At 60.7% G+C, this 22,505-nt stretch overlaps 1 protein-coding gene across 1 annotated transcript; it reads left to right on the plus strand.

Annotated features, from left to right (window-relative positions):
- The first annotated feature begins 19,749 nt into the window (after positions 1 to 19,749).
- Positions 19,750 to 22,488, plus strand: LOC137459858 (hydrocephalus-inducing protein-like). Its single transcript, XM_068170570.1, has 5 exons — positions 19,750 to 19,814; positions 20,894 to 21,024; positions 21,471 to 21,674; positions 22,088 to 22,264; positions 22,402 to 22,488. The coding sequence occupies exons 2-5, from the start codon at positions 20,938 to 20,940 to the stop codon at positions 22,486 to 22,488; spliced, it is 555 nt and encodes a 184-aa protein (XP_068026671.1). The 5' UTR covers positions 19,750 to 19,814; positions 20,894 to 20,937.
- The last annotated feature ends 17 nt before the right edge of the window (positions 22,489 to 22,505 follow it).

Raw genomic sequence — 22,505 nt, forward strand, 5'->3', positions numbered from 1 at the left:
CTGGGCAGCTGTTGGTTGGCTCCAGCAACAGCTCTGAGGTGAGCAGCAGGGGCTGGCAGGGCTTGGGGGGAAGTCCCACTGTGGAGACAGGCTGGGGAAGAGAAGGCTCCAGGGAGAGCTCAGAGCAGCCTTCCAGGAGCTGTGGGAGCTCCAGGAGAGCTGGGGAGGGACTTTGGCCAAGGGCTGGGAGGGGGGATGAGAGGGAATGAGGTGAAGCTTGGGGAGGGCAGCTTGAGCCTGGAGCTTAGGAAGAGTCTTTAGAGTGAGAGTAGGGAGAGCCTGGCACAGGCTGCCCAGGGAGGCTGTGGCTGCCCCCTCCCTGGAAGTGTTCAGGGCCAGGCTGGATGAGGCCTGGAGCAGCCTGGGCTGGTGGGAGGGGTCTCTGCCTCTGGTGGGGGTTGGAACTGGATGAGCTGGAAGGTCCCTTCCAACCAAGCCATTCCAGGATCCATTCTATGAAGTCCTGGCTGCTTGGCATCAAACCCCCAAAGGCTGAACTTCCCTTTGGCTTCTGCCAAGCAGCAGCAGGCAGCATCCTCTGCCTTTGCCAGCTGTCAGCTTGTGCTGCTCTGGGCTGGACCTGCAGGCCAAAAGCCCAAATGGAAGCTGATGGAGATTCCCTCCCCCTCTCCCTTGGCTGGGAAGGTCAAGCAAATCAGGCAGGAGAAAGGAGAGGTAAGCTCAGGACAGCAAATGCTCTGGAATCTGTTGGGCAGAAGAAAAGGTCCTTGTTCCACTCTCTTTGTGTAGATCTCAGTCCCAGGGCAGGTTCCAAAGGGATAGGGTGAAGGGCAGGGGGCAAAGCATCCAAAGGCAGCCCCAGCTGGCACTGGACTCCCTTGGTGCCAGTGGCTGCAGCTCTTCAGGAGGTGTGGATGCAGCAGGGAGCAGCAGGGGGGGGATGCAGCAGCCCTGGGGAGCCTTCTGTGCAGCAGTGGCTGTGCAGGGGAAAGAGAGAGCAGGAGCAGAGCTCTGCCCTGCCTAGCAAGGCTTGCTGGGCAGGGAGGGGCAGTGGCATAGAGCCCCTTGGAGCCAGGGGCCCCCTCCTCCTGGGAGGGGGAAAGCCAAGTCTCTCTCTGCCCAGCCAGAGCAGCTGGGGCTGGGCTCTTTTCAGCCCCCATCAAGGGGGGTGTAACCCTGCAGGGAGGTGCTTGGGCAGGACACAAATCAGCCTCCTGGAAGGAAAGAAGGTTCCTCAGGGCTTGCCATGGGATGTCTTGCAGGTGATCCTGCACAACAAAGGAGCCATCCATGCCTCCTGCAGCTGCAGCTCTGGGCTCCTGCTTCAGCTCCTGCCCCTGCCAGGGCCTCCTTTGGCCAGATGAGTTCCAACTCCTGCAGGTCTGCTTCTGTCCCCCTGTCCTGGGGCACTTGAGAGAGGAGTTGAGGTGCAGTGTGGAAGGATCCCTGAGCCTGGGCCCTTGGCTGTCAGGTGAGAGGCTGAGTGCAGCCCCCTGTGCTGTGAGAGCAGCTTTGCAGCCTGCCAGCAGCAGTGCAAGCTGCAGGCTCTGCAGTGCTCTGCAGCCAAGCCAAGGCCTCCTCTGCTGTGTCCCCCCAGGGGCTGTGTCTCTGCACCCCCTCTGCGCTTCCATGTCCCTTGCCTGCGCTTCGGGGACGGCTCCTGGGGTGAGTGTGGCCTGGCCTTGGAGCACAGCCCGAGGGCTCTGCAGCCCCAGAGTGCAGCCTCAGAGCCTCCAGCACTGGTGGCCCTCCAGAGCAGCCTGCAGGAGGTTCCAGCAGGGCTGCAGGCTGCCTGGGCAGGGCTTTGCCATCCTGAGGGCACAGAGGCCCAAAGGACTGGCAGAGCAGGGTCTTGTGGGGTCCCTGATGGTCTGATCAGCCCCAGGCTGCCAGTCCTTGGCAGCAGGATGGCTGTGAGAGCCCCAGCAGGGCCCAGGGGCTGGGACTGCAGGAGCAGGGAGCTGAAGCTCTGGCCTAGCCCATAGCTGCTGGGGGTCAATGTTGCCAGGCCTGGAGACCATTTCCCCCTGAGCTGCAGGGTGAGATGTTGCTTGGTGCTGGGAGGGCCACTGGCTGTCACTGCCAGGGAATGTGGCCAAGAAAGAGCTCTGCCTCAGGCCCTGGTGTGCTCAGAGCCCTGGCTCCTTCTCCTTGCCCAGCAGAGGCCCAGCTCTGCTGCCTGAGCACTGAGCTGCAGGTTCTGCTGCTTCAGCTCAGGCTCCCAGAAGGCTTTTCCCTGAGGGGCTCTCAGCTCTGCCTGGGAAGCCAGTTCTGGGCTGACTGAAGAGCTGTGCTCAGCCTGGCCAGGATGCCTCTCTGTTTTCCTCCTGCTGAGGGACTTGGCTAAGAGAAGTGCTGGTCCTTGCTGAGCTGCAGCCTCCCCTCCCTCCATCCCTGCCCTGTCTCTTGGCTTCCTTGTGAGCAGACAGAGCCAGAGGGATGCCAGCAGGCAGCGGCCTGGGATGCAAGAGGAGAAGAGTCCTCTCCAGCTGCTGGCCTGGAGAAGGCCTTTGCAGCTGCAGGCTCCTGGTGCTTGCTGTGCCCTGCTGGCCACCCTCTGCTGAGAGCAGCCTTGGCCTTCTTGGCCAGGAGGGCCCCTGGCTGCCCGATGGGGAACTTGTTGTCCCCCAGCAGTGCCAGCACAGAGCTGCTTGGCTTCCGCGGCAGCTGCAGCTCAGAGGGAAGAGAGCCAGAGGCCAAGGGCAGCCTGAGCATGTCAGGAGATTGCCTGCAGGAGGCAGGGGAGCTGTGTGCAGAGGTGCAGAGCTGTGTCCTTTCTCCTAGGCTTCCCTCCCAGCCTGTTCTGTCGCCTGACCAACACCTCCGTGCTGCCTGTGGCCTTCACCCTCCGTGTGCCCGGGGACGGTGTGGCAGAGCCCAGCGTGCCCAGCGCTGCCCAGGGGCTGGACACCTCTCTGCCCTGCTGGGAGAGGAGAGCCAGGAGCTGCCTCAGGCCCTGTGAGTTCACCAGCAGCCCTGGCAGAGGCACCATCCCTGCCCTGAGCTTCCAGGACATCCAGGTAGGGAGCAGTGGGGCCAGAGGGGCTTCAGCAGCTGGGGCTGAGGCTGCCCTGCTCTGGGAGAGGGCTTCAGTGCTGCTGGCTGGGAGGGGGAGGCCAGGCAGAGCCCTGCAGCAGGGCTGGGCTGTTGGGAGCTGTGCTGCTCTGGGGCTTGCCTGAAGGAGCAGCCTTTGGAGCCTGCAGGGAGAAGCTGCAGCTCCTGCCCCCCAGGCTCCAGGCCAGAAGCCACTGCTGAGGCTTTCAGAGCTGCTTAGGCTGATTCCTTGGCCTGCAGCTGGGCAGAGGAAGGCTGAGGGCAGCAGGAGGCTGTTGCAGGGAGAGATGTGGCTGGAGGAAGCAGTTAGCTTCTCTGCCTGCTCTTCTTCCTCCTGTGCTGTGGGCAGGATGAGTTGGATTCCCTGCAGTGCTCTGCAGGGGGACTGCAGAAGCTGTGGTGGCTGTGAGCTGAGCAGGTTCTGCTGGGCCAAGCTTCTGCAGCAGCTTCCCCCTGCACAGCTGGAGTGGTTCTGCTGGAGGCAGCAGCTCTGCCCTGCACTGCTGCTGTTCCCTGGCCATGCAGTGCTGAGTGGCAGCCTGCTGGGGCCTGCATTCCTCTCACCCATGGCCTGGGAGCTGCCACAGGCACTTCTGCAAGCAGCTCTTGCCAGCAGCCTTGTGGTGCTGCCAGGGCCTGTGCTCTGCAGATGGAGCAGCACCAGGGCCAAGGCCTCCCTTGCTTCCCATGGCCTGGGAATGGAAAGGCAGCAGCTGTGGGGGTGCTGAAGTGTTTGGGGCTTTGCTCTCCCCCCAGCTCACCCTGTGCTCCAACACCCAGGGCTTGTATGAGCTGGCTCTGGTGCTGGATGTGGATGGTGTGGGCCAGGAGCTGCTGGCACTGCCCCTCACAGCCAGGGACCAGCACTTTCCTTGCAGCCCTTTGGCTCTCCTGCTGCCTCCAGCCCCTTGCATGTGGTTTGCTGGCTGCAGCTCCCCAGGAGGAGCCTTGCATCATGAGCTGGTTCTGCCCAGGCAGAGCTGGGAGCAGCAGGGCTTGCAGGCAGCCCCCTGGAGGAGCATCTGCCCAGAATGGGCAGGCCTGGCCCTGAGCCTTTTCCTAGAGGGCACAGCAATTCTGTGGCTGCTTGGCACTGCCCCTCCCCTGGCACAGCCTGGGGCCATTTCTCTTGTGCTGTCACTTGTGCCTTGGGAGCAGAGCCCAAGCCCCAGCTGGCTCCAGCCTCCTTGCAGGGACTTGTGGAGAGCCAGGAGGGCTCTGCTCTGCCTCCTTTGCTGCAGGCTAAAGCAGCCCAGCCAGCAGCTCTGCTCCTGCCCAGCCCTGTTCTCCAGAGCCTGCCCCAGCTTTGTTGCCCTTCTCTGGACCTGCTGCAGCCCTTCAGTGGCCTTCTTGGAGTGAGGGGCCCTAAAGTGCTGCCAGGATGTGAGGGGTGGCCTCAGCAGTGCTGAGCCCAGGGGGCCGATCCCTGCCCTGCTCCTGCTGGCCACAGGCTTGTTGCTCCAGGCCAGGCTGCTGGTGGCAATTTGCAGCCACTCTGCTCTAGGCAGCTGTGTTCTGCTCCCTTCCATGCCACACGAGGGGTCAAGCAGCCTCTCCTCTGCCAGTGTCTCCATTGCCTCTGGCCCTCTCTCTGCCCAGCTGTGTGGTTCCTGCTCTGCGAGTGCCCAAGCCCGTGGTGACCTTCGGCCGCTGCTACCTGCAGCTCCCTGCCCAGCAGCTGCTGCCCCTGGGGAAGGACAGCGACCTGCCAGGCTGCTATGCACTGCTGCCTCAGGTTGGCATCACCCCCACCCACCTCCTGCCCCCAGGGCTCAGCCAGGCTGTGCTGGGGAGCAAAGGGCTTTGGGAGAGAGAGACCTTGATGCTTTCCAGTCCATCCTACAGGTTTGCTGGGAACAGGAACCCACTGTCTTGGTCTGGAGAGGGAAAGAGCCTCAGTTCTTGTGAATATTCCTGTGTTAGGAAATTAGAGGCACAGAGGAGGCCAAAATAGCAACAGCTAGACTGTGTAGTACACAAATAGAGTGGATGGATCAGAAGGGGAGAGAGAGAGAAAATAGGGAGAGAGAGAAGAGGAATTCTATTGGCACCCCCTCACCCCCCAAGACAGTTTGGGTCTGTGGAGGAAGGGTGCTGCAGCTTTGGCTGTAGAGCAGAGGTCATTGCTGTCCTCTGAGCAGCCTCTGCAGCTCCATGAGTTGTAGCAGGCAGAACTTAGGACATGGAGAGAGGGCTCCTTTTGGTCTGCTTCTTCCAGGGTCTCTGTCATTTTTCCTCTCCTGGTATGCTCTCCGTTTTCCTTCAGAGCAGCATTGTCCTGCCTGCTGCCTTGGCCTTCTCCTGCCTTGGCCTTCTCCTGCCTTTGCCTTCTCCTGCCTTGGCCTTCTCCTGCCTTTGCCTTCTCCTGTCTTTGCCTTCTTCTGTCTTTGCCTTCTCCTCTCTTGGCCTTCTCCTGCCTTGGCCTTCTCCTGTCTTTGCCCTCTCCTGTCTTTGCCTTCTTCTGTCTTTGCCTTCTCCTGTCTTGGCCTTCTCCTGCCTTGGCCTTCTCCTGTCTTTGCCCTCTCCTGTCTTTGCCTTCTCCTCTCTTGGCCTTCTCCTCTCTTGGCCTTCTCCTGCCTTGGCCTTCTTCTGTCTTTGCCTTCTCCTGCCTTGGCCTTCTCCTGCCTTTGCCTTCTCCTGCCTTGGCCTTCTCCTGCCTTTGCCTTCTCCTGCCTTGGCCTTCTCCTGCCTTGACCTTCTCCTCTCTTGGCCTTCTCCTGCCTTGGCCTTCTCCTCTCTTGGCCTTCTCCTGCCTTGGCCTTCTTCTGTCTTTGCCTTCTCCTGCCTTGGCCTTCTCCTGCCTTGACCTTCTCCTCTCTTGGCCTTCTCCTGCCTTGGCCTTCTCCTCTCTTGGCCTTCTCCTGCCTTGGCCTTCTCCTGCCTTGGCCTTCTCCTGTCTTTGCCTTCTCCTGCCTTGGCCTTCTCCTGTCTTTGCCTTCTCCTGCCTTTGCCTTCTCCTGCCTTGGCCTTCTCCTGCCTTTGCCTTCTCCTGCCTTTGCCTTCTCCTGCCTTTGCCTTCTCCTGCCTTGGCCTTCTCCTGCCTTGGCCTTCTCCTGTCTTTGCCCTCTCCTGTCTTTGCATTCTTCTGTCTTTGCCCTCTTCTGTCTTTGCCTTCTCCTCTCTTGGCCTTCTCCTCTCTTGGCCTTCTCCTCTCTTGGCCTTCTCCTGCCTTGGCCTTCTCCTGTCTTGGCCTTCTTCTGCCTTTGCCCTCTCCTGTCTTTGCCTTCTCCTGTCTTGGCCTTCTCCTGTCTTGGCCTTCTCCTGTCTTGGCCTTCTCCTCTCTTGGCCTTCTCCTCTCTTGGCCTTCTCCTGTCTTTGCCTTCTCCTGTCTTTGCCTTCTCCTCTCTTGGCCTCCTCCTGAGCCAGTAGTTGCTCAGATCTGTGGAACAGCTTTTCAGAGGTGTGTGTTCCAGAGAGCAGGGATAGCAGTGGCCTCTGCCCGTTTCCAGGACAGCTGCAGTCTGCTTATCTCTGCACCTTCCTGAGAGGCATCCCAGTGGCTGCTCCCAATACACATCAGCCATTGCCTGGGCAAGCAGCAAAGGTGATTTTACCTTTGTTGAGTCCCATCAAGAGAGCCAAGATTCAGTCTCTCTCAGCTGCCCAAATGTAAGCTCAGGAAGCAGGGAAATGGGAACCTTCCTGAGGATCAACTTCAGGCAGCAATTTCAGCTCCTTGGGAAGCAGTTTGGGCTCTGGCTCTGGGGTGCTGTCATGCAGGAGAACTCAGAGGGTGGTGAGAAGCTGCTCTGCCAGCCCAAGCAGGGAGAGTTGTGAGTGCAGCAGCTTTGGGACCCCCTGAGGATGCTGAGGCCATCCAAGTCTTGCCTTTCATTCTGTGCCTTCCTGCCAGGGATTTCAAACTCTTTGTGAGTTGCTGCTGTGCACACCTTAAGGGTTGACATTTTTCTACAAGTTCCCTCTGCAGTAACCTTTGATTGCCAGGATCAACCCAGGCTGGAGAGCAGCCCTATGGAGAAGCCCCTGAGGATACTGAGGGCTGCCAAGCTGCTCCTGAGCTGGCATTGTGCAGTACCAGCCCAGAGCCAGCTGTGCCCTGGGCTGGTCCCCAGCAGTGGGCAGCAGGGGCAGGGAGGAGATTCTGCCCCTCTGCTGTGCTCTGCTGAGCCCCCCCTGCAGTGCTGGGGCAGCTCTGGAGGCCTCAGCACAGCCAGGGACCTGTTGGAGTGGGGCTGGAGGAGGCCACAGCAATGCTGGGAGGCCTGGGAGCCCTCTGCTGTGAGGCCAGGCTGGGAGAGTTGGGGCTGCTCAGCCTGGAGAGGAGAAGGCTCCAGGGAGAGCTTCTGGTGGCTTTTCAGAGCCTGTTGGGAGAGGGGATGGCTTGAACTAAGAGAGGGAGATGTAGACTGGATAAGAGGAAGACATTTTTTCACTCTGGAGGTAGTGAGAGCCTGCCCAGGCTGCCCAGGGAGGTGAGAGATGCCCCTCCCTGGAGCCTGGCCAGGCTGTCAGGGGTGCTGAGCAGCCTGCTCCAGTTGCAGCTGTCCCTGCTCAGTGCAGGGGGCTTGGGCTGGAGGAGCTTGAAAGATCCCTTTCAGCCCAGCCCCTTCTGTGCCCCTGCCCCTGCCAGAAGCACCAGGAGGATGCTGCTGTGCTGGGCTCCAGCCCCGTGCCCTGTGGGCTCATTCAGCCTCACAGCTCCGTGGAGGTGCCACTGACCCTGGGGGCCCAGGTGCCAGGAGAGCAGCACACTCCTGCCCGTGTGGCCGTCTTTGGGCGTGCAGGACACCCCCTGGGGAGTGCTGGAGGGGCCTGCTCCGTGCCACAGGGCTTGCTGGAGCCTGAGGTGTACAGGGCTTCTTGCAGGGCAAAGGGGGCTTGTACCACAGGGATCCCTGGCACTGGGTGAGGGGGAGAGGAGAGGCAGCGTGGTGCCCTCTGGGAGGGTGATCAGAGTGTGTGCCACAGCAGTGCACTGGGGACAGGGCAGATGGGGGAAGGAGCCAGCACTGTCCCTGCCTCTCCTCCTCTGCTCTTAGGAGAGGAGCAACAACTGCTGCTTCCTTGGGGGTCCTCGGGAGGAGCAGCCAGGGACAGCCCAGAGTGCTGCTGAAGCAAAGGCTGGCTCTGGAATGAGTGAGAAGGTGCTGCAGCAAAGGCATCCAGCTGCCACCTCCAGTGCTCTTTGCTGCTTCTGCAAGAACACTGCTTTGGCTCAAGAGACCAAAAGGCTGCTGGAGTGCTGCCATCAGCTCTGTTCCTCAGGTGGTGCCAGGATTACCCCAGAGCACAAAGCAGAGCAGCAGCTTCCATGATCTCTCCTCTGCAGAGCCAGCTTGGTGCCAGCTAGGGCTGCTGGTCAAGGGGGAGCTTTGGGAGTGTCCCAAAAGCTGCTGCCCAAGCCTGGCTGTGCAGCAGCAGAAGCCAGGGAGAGTGGTTTGGGGCAAGGCTGAGCAGCAGCAGGGCTGGGAGCAGGCACAGGGCAGAGGAAGGAGAGCTGCTGGAGAGACTGCAGCCTGGGCAGGCTGCTTTCTTTCCCCCTGACAACAGCAGCTTGTGGCTTTCAGCTGGGGTCCCTCCAGAGCCCACCCTTGCTGCAGGCCTCCTGCTTCAGGCTTCCAACACTGCCAGCTTCCAGCAGGCAGAGCTCTCCCCCGAGCAGGAGCAGCCTCAGAGCTGTCTGACCCTTGCCAGCTTTCCCCATGGTGTTTTTCCTCTCTCCTCCCTGGAGCAGAAGGTCTCTTTGGTGAGCACTGGAGAGGGCCCAGTTGTCTCTGTGCAGCCCAGCCAGCTCGATTTTGGCAGCATCCAAGTTCTGCAGGAGGCCTCCCGGTGTCTGCAGCTCTGCAATCAGAGCCCCATCCCTGCAGCCTTCCAGGCAGAGGTGCTGAGTATCTGGAGAGGCTTCCAGTGGCAGTGGCTGCTCTGTGGCCACCCGGGGCTCAGTTCTCCTCTGGAGCCTTTCCAGCTGGCTGCCTGAGAGAGCAAGCAAGATCTTCCATCAGAAGGTGGCCAGGGGAGCCTGGCTGTGGGGGCAGGTTCAGCTGGGGCAGCCCTCAGGAGCCCAGAGCTTGAGGAGAGGTTTGAGCAGCAGTGAGCCTGGAGCCTGTTTCCAAGCTCTCCCTTTCCTTTGTGGAAGGTCTCTGGCTGTGGGAGTCATGGCTTTGGAGCTCTGGGATCACAGAATGCCTTGGGGTGGAAAAGACCTTTCAGATCCTCCAGGCCAAGCCTCAGCCCAGCACTGCCAGCTCAGCACTGAACCGTGGCCCTCAGCACCACAGCTCCAAGGCTTTGAAATCCCTCCAGGGATGGGGACTCCACCCCTGCCTAGGGCAGCCTGGGCCAGGCCTTGGCAGCCCTCAAGGGAAGGAATTGTTGCTCATGGCCACCCTCAACCTGCCCTGGTGCAACTGGAGGCATTGCCTCTTGTCCTATCGCTTGTACCTGGGAGGAGAGACTGAACCCCACCTGGCTCCAGCCTCCTTTCAGGGAGGTGTAGAGAGCCAGAAGGTCTCCCCTCAGCCTCCTTGTCTCCAGGCTAAGCAATGCCAGGTCCCTCAGCTTTGAACTGAGGACAGGGCTCTGAGCAAGCTGCTTTAGTTGAAGCTGTCCCTGCCCAGGTCAGGGGCTTGGAACTAGTTGAAGGTCCCTTCCAAGCCAAAGCATTCTGTGACTCTCTGATCTTCTCCCTGGGATTTGCTGGAGGAAAGTCAACTTCTTGCAGCTTGTCAGTACTTAAAGAGGCCTCTAAGAAAGCTGGGGACAGACTTTTGACTAGGACTTGTAGTGAGAGGCCAAGAGGGATAGTTGGAAACTCAAAGAGGGAGACTTATAGCAGCTGTCCTGTGAGAGCTCAGGGCTGCCAGGCTGGAAACTCCAGCTGCCTCCCCCTGGCTCCTGCCCAATGCAATGTGCTTGGCTCGTGCCCAGCCTGCCAGCACATTGCTGCCTCCTGTTCCAAAGGGCAAAACCTCTCCAGGGATGCTGCAGGGTTTGGGCTGAGCAGGGCCTCTTGTCCCAAGCACAGCCCTGAAATGTGGAGCATGTCCCACTGCCCCCACGCTGGAGCCTTGGGAGCTGCAGATCTGCATGCCAGTGCATGTCCTGCTGGCCAGGGAGCACTCCCTGCAAGGAGGCTGGAGGAGGAAACAACCTTCTCCTGAGGCCGAGTGTCTCTGGGGCTGGTGAGGTGGTGGCTAATGAGGGGAGTCTGTGAGAGGAGGGTGGCACAGGGGGGTGTCAGCTCCTGCAGAGGTGCTGCTTGCAGCCCCCCTAGCTCAGCTGCAGGCAAAGGAAGCCCTTCTGGTTTGTTGCCCTCACATCCTCGCTCCTCCAGCCCACAAGAGACCGAGGGCTGTGGCTCCTGGCCTCAGCTGGGCTCTGCCTTGTCTTGCAGTCTGGCAGAGGCTGGTGCTGGAGGGTTGAGCCCAGCCGAGGAGTGATCCCCCCCGAGGGCCAGGTCTCTACAAGAGCCTGGAAGGAGGCTGGAGCCAGGTGGGGGTTGGGCTCTTCTCCCAAGGAACAAGTGATAGGAGGAGAGAAGATGGCCTCAGGTTGCTCCAGGGGAGGTTTAGGTTGGACATGAGGAACAAATTCTTCCCCTAAGGGACAAGGCCTGGCCCAGGCTGCCCAGGGCAGTGCTGGAGTCCCCATCCCTGGAGGGGTTTCCTGGAGCAAAGGGTGGCCATGTCTGCCCAGCTGCACTTGGGCTTTCTTTCCAGGAAGGAACTTCCATTCCCATGGGACATTCCCCTGGGTTTCTGTCTGGCTCTGGTTGATCATCTCTGGCTGTGGCTCTGCTTCCTCAGCAGCCAGAGCTGGGCTGGCTGCCCTGCTCCTCTCAGCCACACTCCTGGTGATCCATGTTCTTAGGCTCAGTGCTCTGTCTCAAACACAACCCCAGCTGCTCTGGTCAGCAGAGGCTGATGAGGGCTGGATGCTTCCTAAAGGATGGAGGCATGAAAGGGATGCCAGGGCCCCCCACCAGCGAAGCCAGTGGTGCCCTGACCACCAGATAGGATCCTAGAATGGTTTGGTTTGGAAGGGATCATCTGGTTCCAACCCTCCTGCCATGGGCAGGCCCTGAGGAGTCCACACCCTGCAGCTCCCTGCTGGCATCTGCAGAGGAAGCCAACTGAGGCAGCAGCTGCCCAGGGGAAGCTGCAGTGGCCTGGAGCTCTTCCTCCATCTGCTTAGTATCATAGTATCACAGTATCAGTCAGGGTTGGAAGGGACCACAAGGATCATCTAGTTCCAACCCCCCTGCCATGGGCAGGGACACCCCACACTAGATCAGCCTGGCCACAGCCTCATCCAGCCTGGTCTTAAACACCTCCAGGGCTGGGGCCCCAACCACCTCCCTGGACAACCCATTCCAGGGCTTCACCACTCTCATGGGGAAGAACTTCCTCCTCCCCTCCAGCCTCAATCTCCCCACCTCCAGCTTCATTCCATTCCCCCTAGTCCTATCACTGCCTGAGATCCTGAGCAGTCCTTCCCCAGCCTTCCTGTAGCCCCTTTCAGATCCTGGAAGGCCACAATGAGGTCACCTGGGAGCCTTCTCTTCCCCAGACTGAACAGCCCCAACTCCTTCAGTCTGTCCCCATAGGAGAGGTGCTCCAGCCCTCTGCTCATCCTCGTGGCCCTTCCCTGGACACCTTCCAGCACCTCCAGATCCCTCTTGTCATAGGGGCTTGCAGCCAGGTCAGGCCAGCTCAGGGTCTGATCCAGTCTGACCCTCAGGCAGCCCTTTGCTAGAACTCTGCTGAGTGTGAAGCAGCAGGGGCTGGTGCTGCTCTGCCCACAGCAGCTGAGAGGATGTGCTTCAGGAAGCTTTCCCTGGCTGGGCACAACCAGAGCTGCTGCTGGGTGGGGAGAAGCTCAGGGGTAGGCACGGGCTGGCTCCCGCTGAAGGTTTGAGCTAGGTCAGCAGTTCAGAGGTGGTTCCATTGCCAGCTGTGTGGTCAGACAGCAGCAGCAGCAGCTGGGTGAGTGCTGGGCAGTAGCAGCTCTCCTGATCTTTTCCATCTCTGCTCCTCTTGCAGCCTGGCTCCCTGCTGTTACAGCTTCAGGGTCACCAACCGAGGCCGCCGCACCCAGCGGCTCCGCTGGACCGTGGGAGGTTGCTCCCTGCCTGGCCAGCGCCGTTGGCTGCCTTCCCTCAGCAGCACCAAGGGCAAAGCTTCCTCCCAGGGCCCCCCTGCTGCCTGCCCTGTGTTTCAGCTTCGGCCCAAGAGGATGGAGCTGAGGCCAGGCCAAACGATGGAGGTGATGCTGGAAGGCTTCTCCAGCACTCCCCAGGTGAGGTCCCTCACAAGGGCTGAGCCTTCCCCATCAGATCACCTCCCCTGGGACTTGTCCTGCAGCCCCCTGGCACTGGCCTGAGAATGTGAGCAAGAGACTGTTTGAAGGCCACAGGTTCCCCCTGGCAGAGTCCTCTGCTTTCCTTGCTGGCCACCATCAGTGGCTGGGGCTGCTCTGTGTTCCATCCTGCAGCACTTGCTGCTACCAAAGCAGGGGCTGAAGGCAGCTGCTGCTGTGGCAGGTGCCAAGGTGCCAGGTGCTGAGGCAGGAGGGAAGGGCAGAGAGAAGAAGTGACTCACAGCCTGGGAGCAGAGGCAGAAAGGAAGGCAGGAGGGCAGGTTTCCTGTGTCTGGGGGAAGCCAGCAGGGCAGGCAGTGGCTGGAGCTGCAGCATTTCTCCTCTGCAGACAAAGATGGGCAGAGGCCTTGTCTGGCACCAAGTGCTGGAGGAGAGGCAGGAGCCCAGTGCCAGCTCTGCTGATCAGGGATGTTCATCCCCATGGCACCACTGCAACTGGCAGCTTAACTTGCTTTCCTGGGAACAGTGACACTTGCCCCAGGCTCCCAGCCAGCCCTGCTGTGCCAAGGGCAGCCAGGTCTTGCCAGCACCCTTGGATGGGTCACTGGGCCTCCTCCTGCCTGGAGCCTTCTGCCAGGGGAATGCAGCTCTGCAGAGGAGCTGCACCCTGATGTGCACTGCTGAGCTCCAGCAGCACAGAGGTTGAAGTGGAGAGGGCTTGGACTGGATGACCTTGAATGGTCCCTGCCAAGCCAAGGCAAGCCATGAGATGATTCTCTGTGGAACAGCTCTAGAGGAAGCTCCTGCTGATGTTCATGGTTTGAAGGGTGTTCTAAAGGCTTGCCTCAAGAGTGGCTTGAAGCAGACTTCATTGCTCACCTGGGTGGCTGTATTGGGGCTGTCCCCATGCAGTTCTGAGCCCAAAGGTTTTGCTGAGGAGGAGCAAAAGGCACCAAGCTGTTGAGTGCAGTGGTGAGAATGTCTCCCTGGAAAGCTGGCAGGGGCTCTGTGCAGCCAGCTGTGCCTGCCTGGCCCTGCAGTCAGAGCCAAGAGCTCTGGGAGGAGTTGGGTTGTGGTGCTGTAGCAGAGGAAAGAGCCAGCAGTGGAGAAGTGATCCCAGGAGCTGTCCAGAGCAAGGCTTGGCTGTGAGCCCATCCAGCTTGAGAGAGGACTTTGCTGGGACATGCAAGGCAGCTCTGTCCTGGGGAGGTCTCTTTCCAAAGCAGCTCTGGGAAGGAGGGCAGGAGGCATCCTAGTGGGGAGTGATCCCTCCTTGACCTGAAGGCATCTGCCTGGGGGGGGGTTCCTGTGGGTCACAGAATCCCAGCATGGGGGAGGTTGGAAGGGACCTCTGGGGATCAGCCAGCCCAATCCCCCTGCTACAGCAGGGGCACCCACAGCAGGTTGGCCAGGTTGCCAGTGTCTAGGGGGTGTTTGGAGTCTCTGCAGAGAAGGAGACTCCACAACCTCTCTGGGCAGGCTGCTCCAGGCCTCAGCACCCTCGCTGAGAAGAATTTTCTCTTCCTGCTCAGATGGAGCTTCCTGGGTTCCAGTCTGTGCCCCTTGTCCTGTCACAGGCTCCATCCTCTTGCCCCTCACCCTTTAGCTCTTGCTGAGCATGCAGAAGATCTGCTCTGGGGCTGCTCTTCTTTTTGAGGGGGTTGGACTAGAAGACCTTTGGAGGTCCCTTCCAGCTCAGAGCCTTCTGTGCTTCTGTGTGATTCTGTGATGCTCCAGGCTCAGCAGCTCCAGGTCTCAGCCTTTCCTCCTCAGAGAGGTGCTCCAGGCTCCTCAGCATCTTTGTAGTCTTCACTGGGCTCTCTTCAGTAGTTCCCTGACTACTTTGAACTGGGCAGCCCCAAACTGGACCCAGCTGTGGCCTCAGCAGGGCAGGATGGAGGGGGAGGAGAGCCTGCTGGCCACAGTCTCCTTCAGGAATCCTCTTGGCCTTCTTGGACACAAGGGCAGCTTGCTGGCTCGTGGGCAACTTGCTCTCCAGCAGCACTCCCAGGTCCCTGTCTGCAGAGCTGCAAGCTCCCAGCAGGCCAAGGCCTCAGCTGTGCTGGGGCAGGGGTTGTTCCTCCTCAGGAATCATTTCCACTGAGCTCCCAAGGCAGAGCTGACTGCCCTTGGCCTTTCTGTCTCCTGTTTTTCTGCCCAGTTCCATCTCCATCTTCATTCCATCAGCTCCTCCAGCTTTCTGTAGCACTGTGCTCAGCACTGGGGCACATCAAAGGAAGAACCCTTTGGGGCAGGGATTGTCCCTGGCAGCACAAGCCTCCCCAGAGCTGTTTGTGGCTGTTGGCTGCAGCCTGATGGCCACTGGAGTGCAGGAGAAAGGGGATGCAGCACAAGCTGTGGAGGGCAAGGGGAAACCAGCAGTGAGGGGGGCAGTGGCAGGGCCGTGGCTGGTGGCTGGCAGAGGCAGGCTGTCCTCTGGCCACCCTGCTGGCAGCCCCCATGTGCCCTGTGGCTTCTCCTGCAGGCGGTGAGGGAGCAGCTGCTGTGCCAGGCCGCGGTGGGCAGCAAGGCCAGGAGCACCCAGATCCTGCAGGTGGAGCTCAGCTGCCAATTCATTGCTCCTGCCCTGCAGATGTCCTCCACAGCAATCACTTTCCAGGTGGAGAAGGTGAGTGTCTGGCTGGCATCCTGGCCCTGGACCTGCTGGCTGGAAGCTGTGGCTGTGCTTGGCTTCAAAGGAGGAGGGAAGAGAGCTGCTCTGAGTCCCCAGGGCTTTGGCTGTTGACTGCAGCAGGACCAAGCTTTTGCTGTTAGCACTGAGCTCATTCTTTGCTGCCCTGGGGCTGGCAACAGCCTCAGCAGCACTGCTTTGCTCTTGTTGGTGTGGCACCACTGAGGAGAGTGGCCCCAAGCTCTTGTCCCCCACCCTTTAGCTCTTGCTGAGCACTGATCAGATCCCCTCTGGGGCTGCTCTTCTCCAGGATCAAGAGCCCCAGGGCTCTCAGCTCCTCCCAGAGCTGCTCCAGGCCCCTGAGCATCTTGGCACTGTAGCAGGGGCAGCAGGAGCCTGGAGGTTGCTGGCTGGCTGTGCATACTCAAAGCCAGCCTTAGGCTCCTGCAGGCTCTCTGCTGCATCCTGCTTGCTTGTCTCCTCTGCCCAGCACCCCTGGCCTTAGGAGGCTCCTAGAGGCATGAGTGTAGGTGACTGGAACTCCTCTTGTGCTGCTGTCCCCAGGAGAGGACAGGCCACTGCAATCAGATGGGCTGGATCTCTTAGCAGCAGCTGCCTCCTCTCAGGGGCCTGTTCCCTGCACAGTCCTGAGGCTGTTCCCCCTGGGCAGTGCTGTGGTTTGCAGCCAGCAGCAGCATCTGCTGTGCTTGGAGAAAGCCCTTCCAGAAGGGCAGAAACCTATCCAAAGAGTCCAGAGGAGCTGTTGGGAGCTCTGGGGGCTGAAGGGTTTGGAAAGGCAGCGGGTGGGGAAGGAGGGCCCTGGGCACTTGGGGGTGAGTGATGCTTCTCTCCTGTGCTTGCAGCAGGCAGGGGATGTCCTAACTCCTCTGGCCCAGCCTCTGTCTCTGAAGAACATCTGCCCCCTGCCCCTCAGCATGGTCCTGGCCTTAGGGCAGCCCTTCTCTCTCTGTGATGTGGAGCAGCAGCCCCTGCCTGCAGATGCTCAGGTGAGCAGCCCTGGGCCTTGCTGCTGCTGGAGTGTGAAGAGAGAGCAGTGTGGTGGTGTGCTCCTGCTGGGAGGGCCCCAAAGCTCAGCTCCTGTGCAGGGCCAAGAGGTCCCTTGGGGCTGGGGGTGCCCAGGTGAAGCTGGGAGCCAAGTGTCCAGCTCTGCTCTGCTGCTCTGCTGCACTGCCTCCCTTGGCTCCTTCCCCAGTGCCAGCTGCAGGAGGTGCCCAGTGCCAGGCCTGTCTCTAACTGCCCACTCCTCTCTCCTCTCTGCAGCTGTGGGACGTGGTCACAGAGGTGGAGCTGCCCCTGCAGAGCTGTGGGAAGCTGCCCTTCCCCTTCGTGGTGCTGAGCCCTGGCACGGGCACTGCCCGCAGCCCCCTGCCCGCTGTGCCCCTGGTGGTGCCCAGCACGGTGAGGATGGGGGCAGCACAAGGGCCTGACCCTGGCCCTGTGCCAGCCTGCCCTGGCTGGGCTTGGAGGGGAAAACCGGGGAGAAAGAGAAGAGCAGGAGGGAACTGTCCCAGCAGCAGGCAGGGCTGGGAGCTGTCTCTGCTGAGGGGATGCAATCACAGGATCCTTTGGCTTGGAAGAGCCCTTTCAGATCCTCAAGGCCAGCTGGGAGCTCAGCACTGCCAGGCCAGCCCCAAACCCTGGCCCTTGGCACCACATCTCCACAGCTTTTCAGTCCCTCCGGGGCTGGGGACTGCCTGCTGCCCTGGGCAGCCTGGGCCAGGCCTTCACAGCCCTTGTGGGGAAGAAATTGTGCCTGATGCCCAACCTCCCCCTCCCCTGGCACAGCCTGAGAGCAGTTGCTCTTGTCCTGGGTCACCTCCTGTGGGAGCAGACAGGAACTGCCCTGCCTGCCCCTGCCAGGGCTGCCCAGGAGACTGCCTGGCTCTTGCCTGGCCATGAAGCTCCTGTGCCAGGAGCTGGAGCAGCCCTTCCCTGCTCCTTCACCCCTCCAGCTCTGCTCCTCTGCAGCAGCTGGGGGGGCAGTGAGGGGGCCAGGGCTGAGCAGGGCTGGAGCAGTGCAGAGAGGAGTTTGCAGCATCCCAGCAGCCTGCCCTAGCTGCAGCTGTCCCTGCTCACTGCAGGCCTGAAGGAGCTGCTGGCACAGAGGCTGGCTGGAGCTTCTGTAGTGAGTGGTGGTCCCCAGGGGGCAGGAGCTGGTCAGGACCTGAGGGAGCTGCTTGAGAGGGTCCAGCCAAGGGCTCTGAGGGGACTGGAACATCTGTCTGGTGAAGAAAGGCTGAGGGGCTTGGGGCTTTGTAGCCTGGAGAAGACAAGACAGAGGGCAGATCCCCTCAGTGCTTCTGAAGCCTTCAAGGGGACCCAGGGGGCTCTGGCCAAGGCTCTGTCAGTGGTGCCCAGGGAGAGGACAAGGGGCAATGGGCACACACTGCAACAGCCAAGTTCCATCTGACAGCAGGAGGAACTTCTGTGTGTTGAGGGCAGTGGGGCACTGGGGCAGGCTGCCCAGAGAGGCTGTGGAGTCTCCTCTGGAGCCATTCCAAAGCCTCCTGGCTGCACTCCTGTGCAAGCTGCTCTAGGTGACCCTGCTCTGATGATCTCCAGAGGTCCCTTCCAAGCCCTGTGATTCTGTGACCTTGAAAGGTCCCTTCCCAGCCAAAGCCTTCCAGGATTCTGTGACCTCAGCTCCTGAGCCTTGGGTGGATGTCTCTGGGCTGGAGCAGCATTCCTCTCTCAGGCCCTTGGTGCCATGGGCAAAGGAAGCCAAATGGCTTCCATCTTTCCTCCTGCCTGCCTCCTGCAAGAGGTGCCAGGCTCATGCCCTCTTCCTGCCAGCTTCTGAAGGCACAGCTCTGCTTGGTGCTGCTGTGGCAGCGTGGATGGTGCTGGCAGTGGGGCTGGGCTGGCTCTGGCTGTGTCCTGTGCTGGAGTGGGGGCTCAGGGGGCAGGTCCTGGCCCACTCCTCAGCTCCTCCCTGCAGCCTGAAGGGGAGCAGGGACCTGCAAGTGCAGCCCTGTGTGCAGTGGGCAGCTGAGGAAGGCTGCAGATGTGTCCTGTCACCCAGAGCCAGGTGCCTCTGGATCTGCTTCCTTTTGCTCTGGCCTGGGACAGCTCTTCTGGAAGCCAGAGACACTTCTGGAAGCCCCAGTGACACTTTCTGTTCTAGATCTTGTCCTAGGCTCTGCTGCTGTGTGGCCAGAGATGTGTTTGCAGCTCACAGAATTGTCAGGCTTGGGAGGGAGCTCAAGGCTCAGCCAGTTCCAACCCCCCTGCCATGGGCAGGGACACCTCACACCACAGCAGGTTGCTCACAGCCACCTCCAGCCTGGCTGCAAACACCTCCAGGCAGGAGGCTTCCACCACCTCCCTGGGCAGCCTGGGCCAGGCTCTCACCACCTTCATGGGGAAGAACTTCTTCCTAACACCCAACCTGAATCTCCCCCTGTCTAGTTTTGCTCCACCCCCCCAGTCCTGTCCCTCCCTGACACCCTCAAAAGTCCCTCCCCAGCTTTCTTGGAGCTGCCTGCAGAGACCTGAAGGCCACCAGAAGGTCTCCCTGGAGCCTTCTCCTCTCCAGCCTGCACAAGCCCAACTCTCTCAGTCTGTCCTCATAGCAGAGCAGCTCCAGCCCTCTGCTCCTCCTTGTGGCCTTTCTCTGGAGCTCAGCATGAGCCAGGGCAGGCTCCTGCACCCTGAGTTGAACTGCACAGGCAGGAGGTTTGGTGGGAGTCCCAGGTGGGGCTCAGAGCCCTGGACACCCACCTGCACTCCCAGGATCCCAGGAGGGGGGGTGGTTTGCAAGGGGCCTCTGGGGTCATCCAGCCCAACCTCCTCCTTCCAGCAGGGCACCCCCAGCAGCGTGCCCAGGGGGGGTTGGCATCTCTCCATAGGAGACTCCACAGCTTCTCTGGGCAGCCTGCTCCAGGCCTCCAGCACCCTCACAGCAGAGAATTTTCTCCTCCTGGCCAGATGGAACTCCCTGGGTTCCAGCTGATGCCCCTTGCCTCTTGTCCTGTCAGTGGGCACCACTGACAAGAGTCCAGCCCCATCCTCTTGTCCCCCACAAGCCCTTTAGCTCTTGCTGAGCTTTGAGCAGAGGCCCTCTCTGGGGCTGCTCTTCTCCAGGCTCAACAGCCCCAGGAGTCTCAGCCTCTGAGCCTCACAAAGATGCTGCAGGCCCTCAGCATGTGTGTAGTCTCCCTTGGACTCTTTCCAGTAGGTCCCTGTCCCTTTTGAGCTGAGGAGCCTAGTGGACACCACTGAGGTGCTGTGACAGGAGCTGCTGGCCCTGCAGAGGGCAGGGGCACTTCCCTTGCCTTGCCCAGCACTGCTGCTGGAGCTTTGCTTGGTCAGGCCTGGCTCCTGCTGGCTGAAGGCAAAGCCTGGGAGCAGCAGAGCTGTGCTGGTGCTGAGCAAAGGCCAGGCTGTGCTGAGGGAAGGCCTCCTCCTGCTCTGGAGGGATTCCAGCTCCCCCTGGCCATGCTGCTCTTGGGCAAGCTGCTGGGGGTGCCCTGCTTTAGCAGGGCAGTTGGAGTGATGACCTCCAGAGGTCCTTTCCAGCTCTCCCCACGCTGGCACTCTGGAGGGGACCTGGCAGCCTGGGGCAGGAGACAAGCTCTTGGAAACCAGACAGCTAGAAGGTGCTGCTGTCTGCTGTCTTCCAGAGGAGAACCTGGCTGAGCATCACCCCCTCCATCAAAGCCTCTTTGGTGCATTCCCTCCCTGCAGGGTAGCCTTGGAGCCGGCCAGCAGCAGGTGCTGAAAGTCTCTTAGCTGCCAGAAGCGCCTGGGGCCTTCTGCAAGGCTTTCCAGCTCCCAGTGGGTCACCTGGAGCTGCAAGAAGTCTGCCTGAAAGGAGAGGGAAGCTTTCCCAGGCTCTGCCTGCACCTGCCCAGGAACAGCCAAGGTGAGCACTGCCTGGCTGCTCCTCAGGATGCTCCCCTGGGCTTTCCCCCAGGGCCTACCCCCAAGGCTGTCAGAGCAGCACTGGTGGCTTCCCCAGGCTCTGCAAGTCCCTGTGGGCTCTGTCCCAGGAGCCACCCTGCAGAGCTGGGTTTGCACCAGCTGGCTGGGGCTGAGCTGCTCCTCTGGGGGAGGAAGCTGGGCAGGGCTGAAGCTCAGCATGCAGCAGGAGGATAGGCACCCACTGCCGGGTGCTGCACTTTGGCCACAGCAGCCCCAGGCAGAGCTCCAGGCTGGGCTCAGAGTGGCTGAGAGCAGCCAGGCAGAGAGGGACCTGGGGGTGCTGACTGACAGCTGCCTGAACATGAGCCAGCAGTGTGCCCAGGTGGCCAGGAAGGCCAAGGGCATCCTGGCCTGCATTAGGAGTGGTGTGGCCAGCAGGAGCAGGGAGGTCATTGTGCCCCTGTGCTCTGCATTGCTTAGGCCACACCTTGAGTCCTGTGTCCAGTTCTGGGCCCCTCAGTTCAAGAAGGACATTGAGAGACTTGAAAGGTGTCCAGAGAAGGGCAACAAGGCTGGGGAGAGGCCTTGAGCACAGCCCTGTGAGGAGAGGCTGAGGGAGCTGGGGTTGTTTAGCCTGGAGAAGAGGAGGCTCAGGGGAGACCTCATTGCCCTCTGCAGCTACCTAAAGGGAGGTTGTAGCCAGGTGGGGGTTGGTCTCTTCTCCCAGGCACCCAGCACCAGAACAAGAGGACACAGTCTCAAGCTGTGCCAGGGGAGGTTTAGGCTGGAGGTGAGGAGAAGGTTCTTCACTGAGAGAGTCATTGGTCATTGGGATGTGCTGCCTGGGGAGGTGGTGCAGTCCCCACCCCTGGAGGGGTTCAGGAGGGGATTGGATGTGGCACTTGGTGCCATGGTCTGGCCATGAGGTCTGTGGTGACAGGTTGGGCTGGATGATCCTCGAGGTCTCTTCCAATGCTGTGCCCTGAGCTGCTGGAGGAGTGTTTCTGGGAGAGGTGGTGTGGGGAGGGGGCTGCCCAGCTCAGATGCCCACACTGCACTCTGGGGGGTTTCTGCCTTCAGGCAATGAGAAATATGAGAAGGCCTTCAGGAAGGTGAAAGAAAAGATGGCCAAGGACAGTGAGAGAGATGGAGAAGTTGTCCTGGGGGAGGCTGCAGCCACAGAACCAACCCCAGATGACTTGGCTGCCACGGTGAGAACAGCTGCTGCCCTGTGTGGCAGGAGCCAGCCTCTCCCCCTTGTGTCACTGCATCCCCTTGTACCCCACAACAGGCTTCCTGGGGCCCTGCTAGCAGGTGGGACCTCCCTGCCCACACTCAGCCATGACTCTCATCAGCTGAGTGCTGCCCCAGGGCTGTCCACCCCTGGAGGTTGTCCCTGCTGGAGCTGGAGGAGCTTCCTGGCAGCTGGCTGAGATCCTGCAGGCCATGCTCATGGGGGTGAATTGATGGGGCCAGATTCCTCTGCAGGTGCCACCTGTAGTCCTGGCCCTGCTCTGGAGCCTGCTCCCCACCCTGGGCAGAGCAAGGGCTGTGCTCCACCTCAATCAATCAGAGCTCCCTAACAGCTCAGTGTCTTTCAGGAGGTGTGAGGATAGAGGCCACAGGAGCATGACCAAGGTTTGCTCTTCTGCTTTAGGTCCTGGATGAGCTGGGCCTGGGTCCCTCAGGGCCCCCCATTCCTCCCCCTGCTGTCTGCTCTGTGGTTCACTGCCCAGCCAAGCGGGAGGTGCCTGCAGAAGTCCTCCAGCACTTTGTGCTCCTGCCAGCAGCTGCCACAGGGCCAGAAGAGGAGGAGGCTCCTGAAAGTGTTGTGGATGTCCCCACTGTGCCCACAGTGAAGGTGCCAGGACAGGGACCAGGCTGGATGGGGGCAAAGGGGCAGGTGGGATGGAAAAGGGTGAGAGTGGCAGGGCAGTGAAGATGTGACAGGGCCCAAGCCTGCAGAGATCCCTTCTGGCTGTCCAGAAGAAAGAGCTCTGCTTGAAACACAGGGCCAGTCTGAGAGGAGAGGCAAAGCCTCAGCAGCACACCCTGCTCTGCCCCTCAAACCTTCAGCTGGGAGGTGCAAAGATGGAGAGGAGCTGGCACTGAAAGCCCTATCCTGGGCTGATCCCCAGCAATGTGGGCAGCAGGTCAAAGGAGAGGCTTTTGCCCCTGTGCTGTGCTCTGCTCTGCTGAGACCTCCCCTGCAGTGCTGGCTCTCAGGGCAGGTCTCAGCTGTCTTTCCCTTTGCTCTCTCCCTTTGGGGTGAAGACCTCAGAGGAGCAGGGCACCCCAGCCAGAGGCCATTGGAGAAGGGAGAAAGGCAGCAGCAGCCAGGAGGCTGTGAGGGGAAAGCAGAGCTCTGGCTGTGGCAGGAGAGATCTCCAGGGACCAGCCACAGGACCCCCCAGACGTGGACACCCTGCCCCCCCCAGAGAGCTGTGCCAGGTGAGCTGTGAGGGAGGAGGGATCCCTCTGCTTCAGGGCCAGCTTGCCAAGGAGGTTTCCCACCCCAGCTCCACCATGGCTCCTCCTGCTCTCCTTTGCTCCTCAGCAGTGCCTGAAGGTTCCTCTTTCCCTGCCAGGCTCAGCAGCTACCGCTGGGTAGTGCCTGCCCAGGGCCAGGTGGTGCTGCAGGTCCACTTCAGCTCCGTGCTGCTGGGCAGCTTTGAGCAGAGGCTGCACTTGG

Source organism: Melanerpes formicivorus, unplaced genomic scaffold (assembly GCF_026170545.1).
Source record: "Melanerpes formicivorus ecotype bairdi unplaced genomic scaffold, bMelFor1.0.p_v2 SCAF_426, whole genome shotgun sequence".
Lineage (NCBI taxonomy): Eukaryota > Metazoa > Chordata > Aves > Piciformes > Picidae > Melanerpes > Melanerpes formicivorus.

What these genes read in the sequence shown, in the direction of transcription:
- LOC137459858 (XM_068170570.1), top strand. Translation starts at nt 20,938, where the DNA reads ATGGCCAAGGACAGTGAGAGAGATGGAGAAGTTGTCCTGGGGGAGGCT. An exon ending in CAGATGACTTGGCTGCCACG is followed by an intron (nt 21,025 to 21,470) that starts GTGAGAACAGCT and finishes CTTCTGCTTTAG; the next exon opens with GTCCTGGATGAGCTGGGCCT. An exon ending in CCCCCAGAGAGCTGTGCCAG is followed by an intron (nt 22,265 to 22,401) that starts GTGAGCTGTGAG and finishes TTTCCCTGCCAG; the next exon opens with GCTCAGCAGCTACCGCTGGG.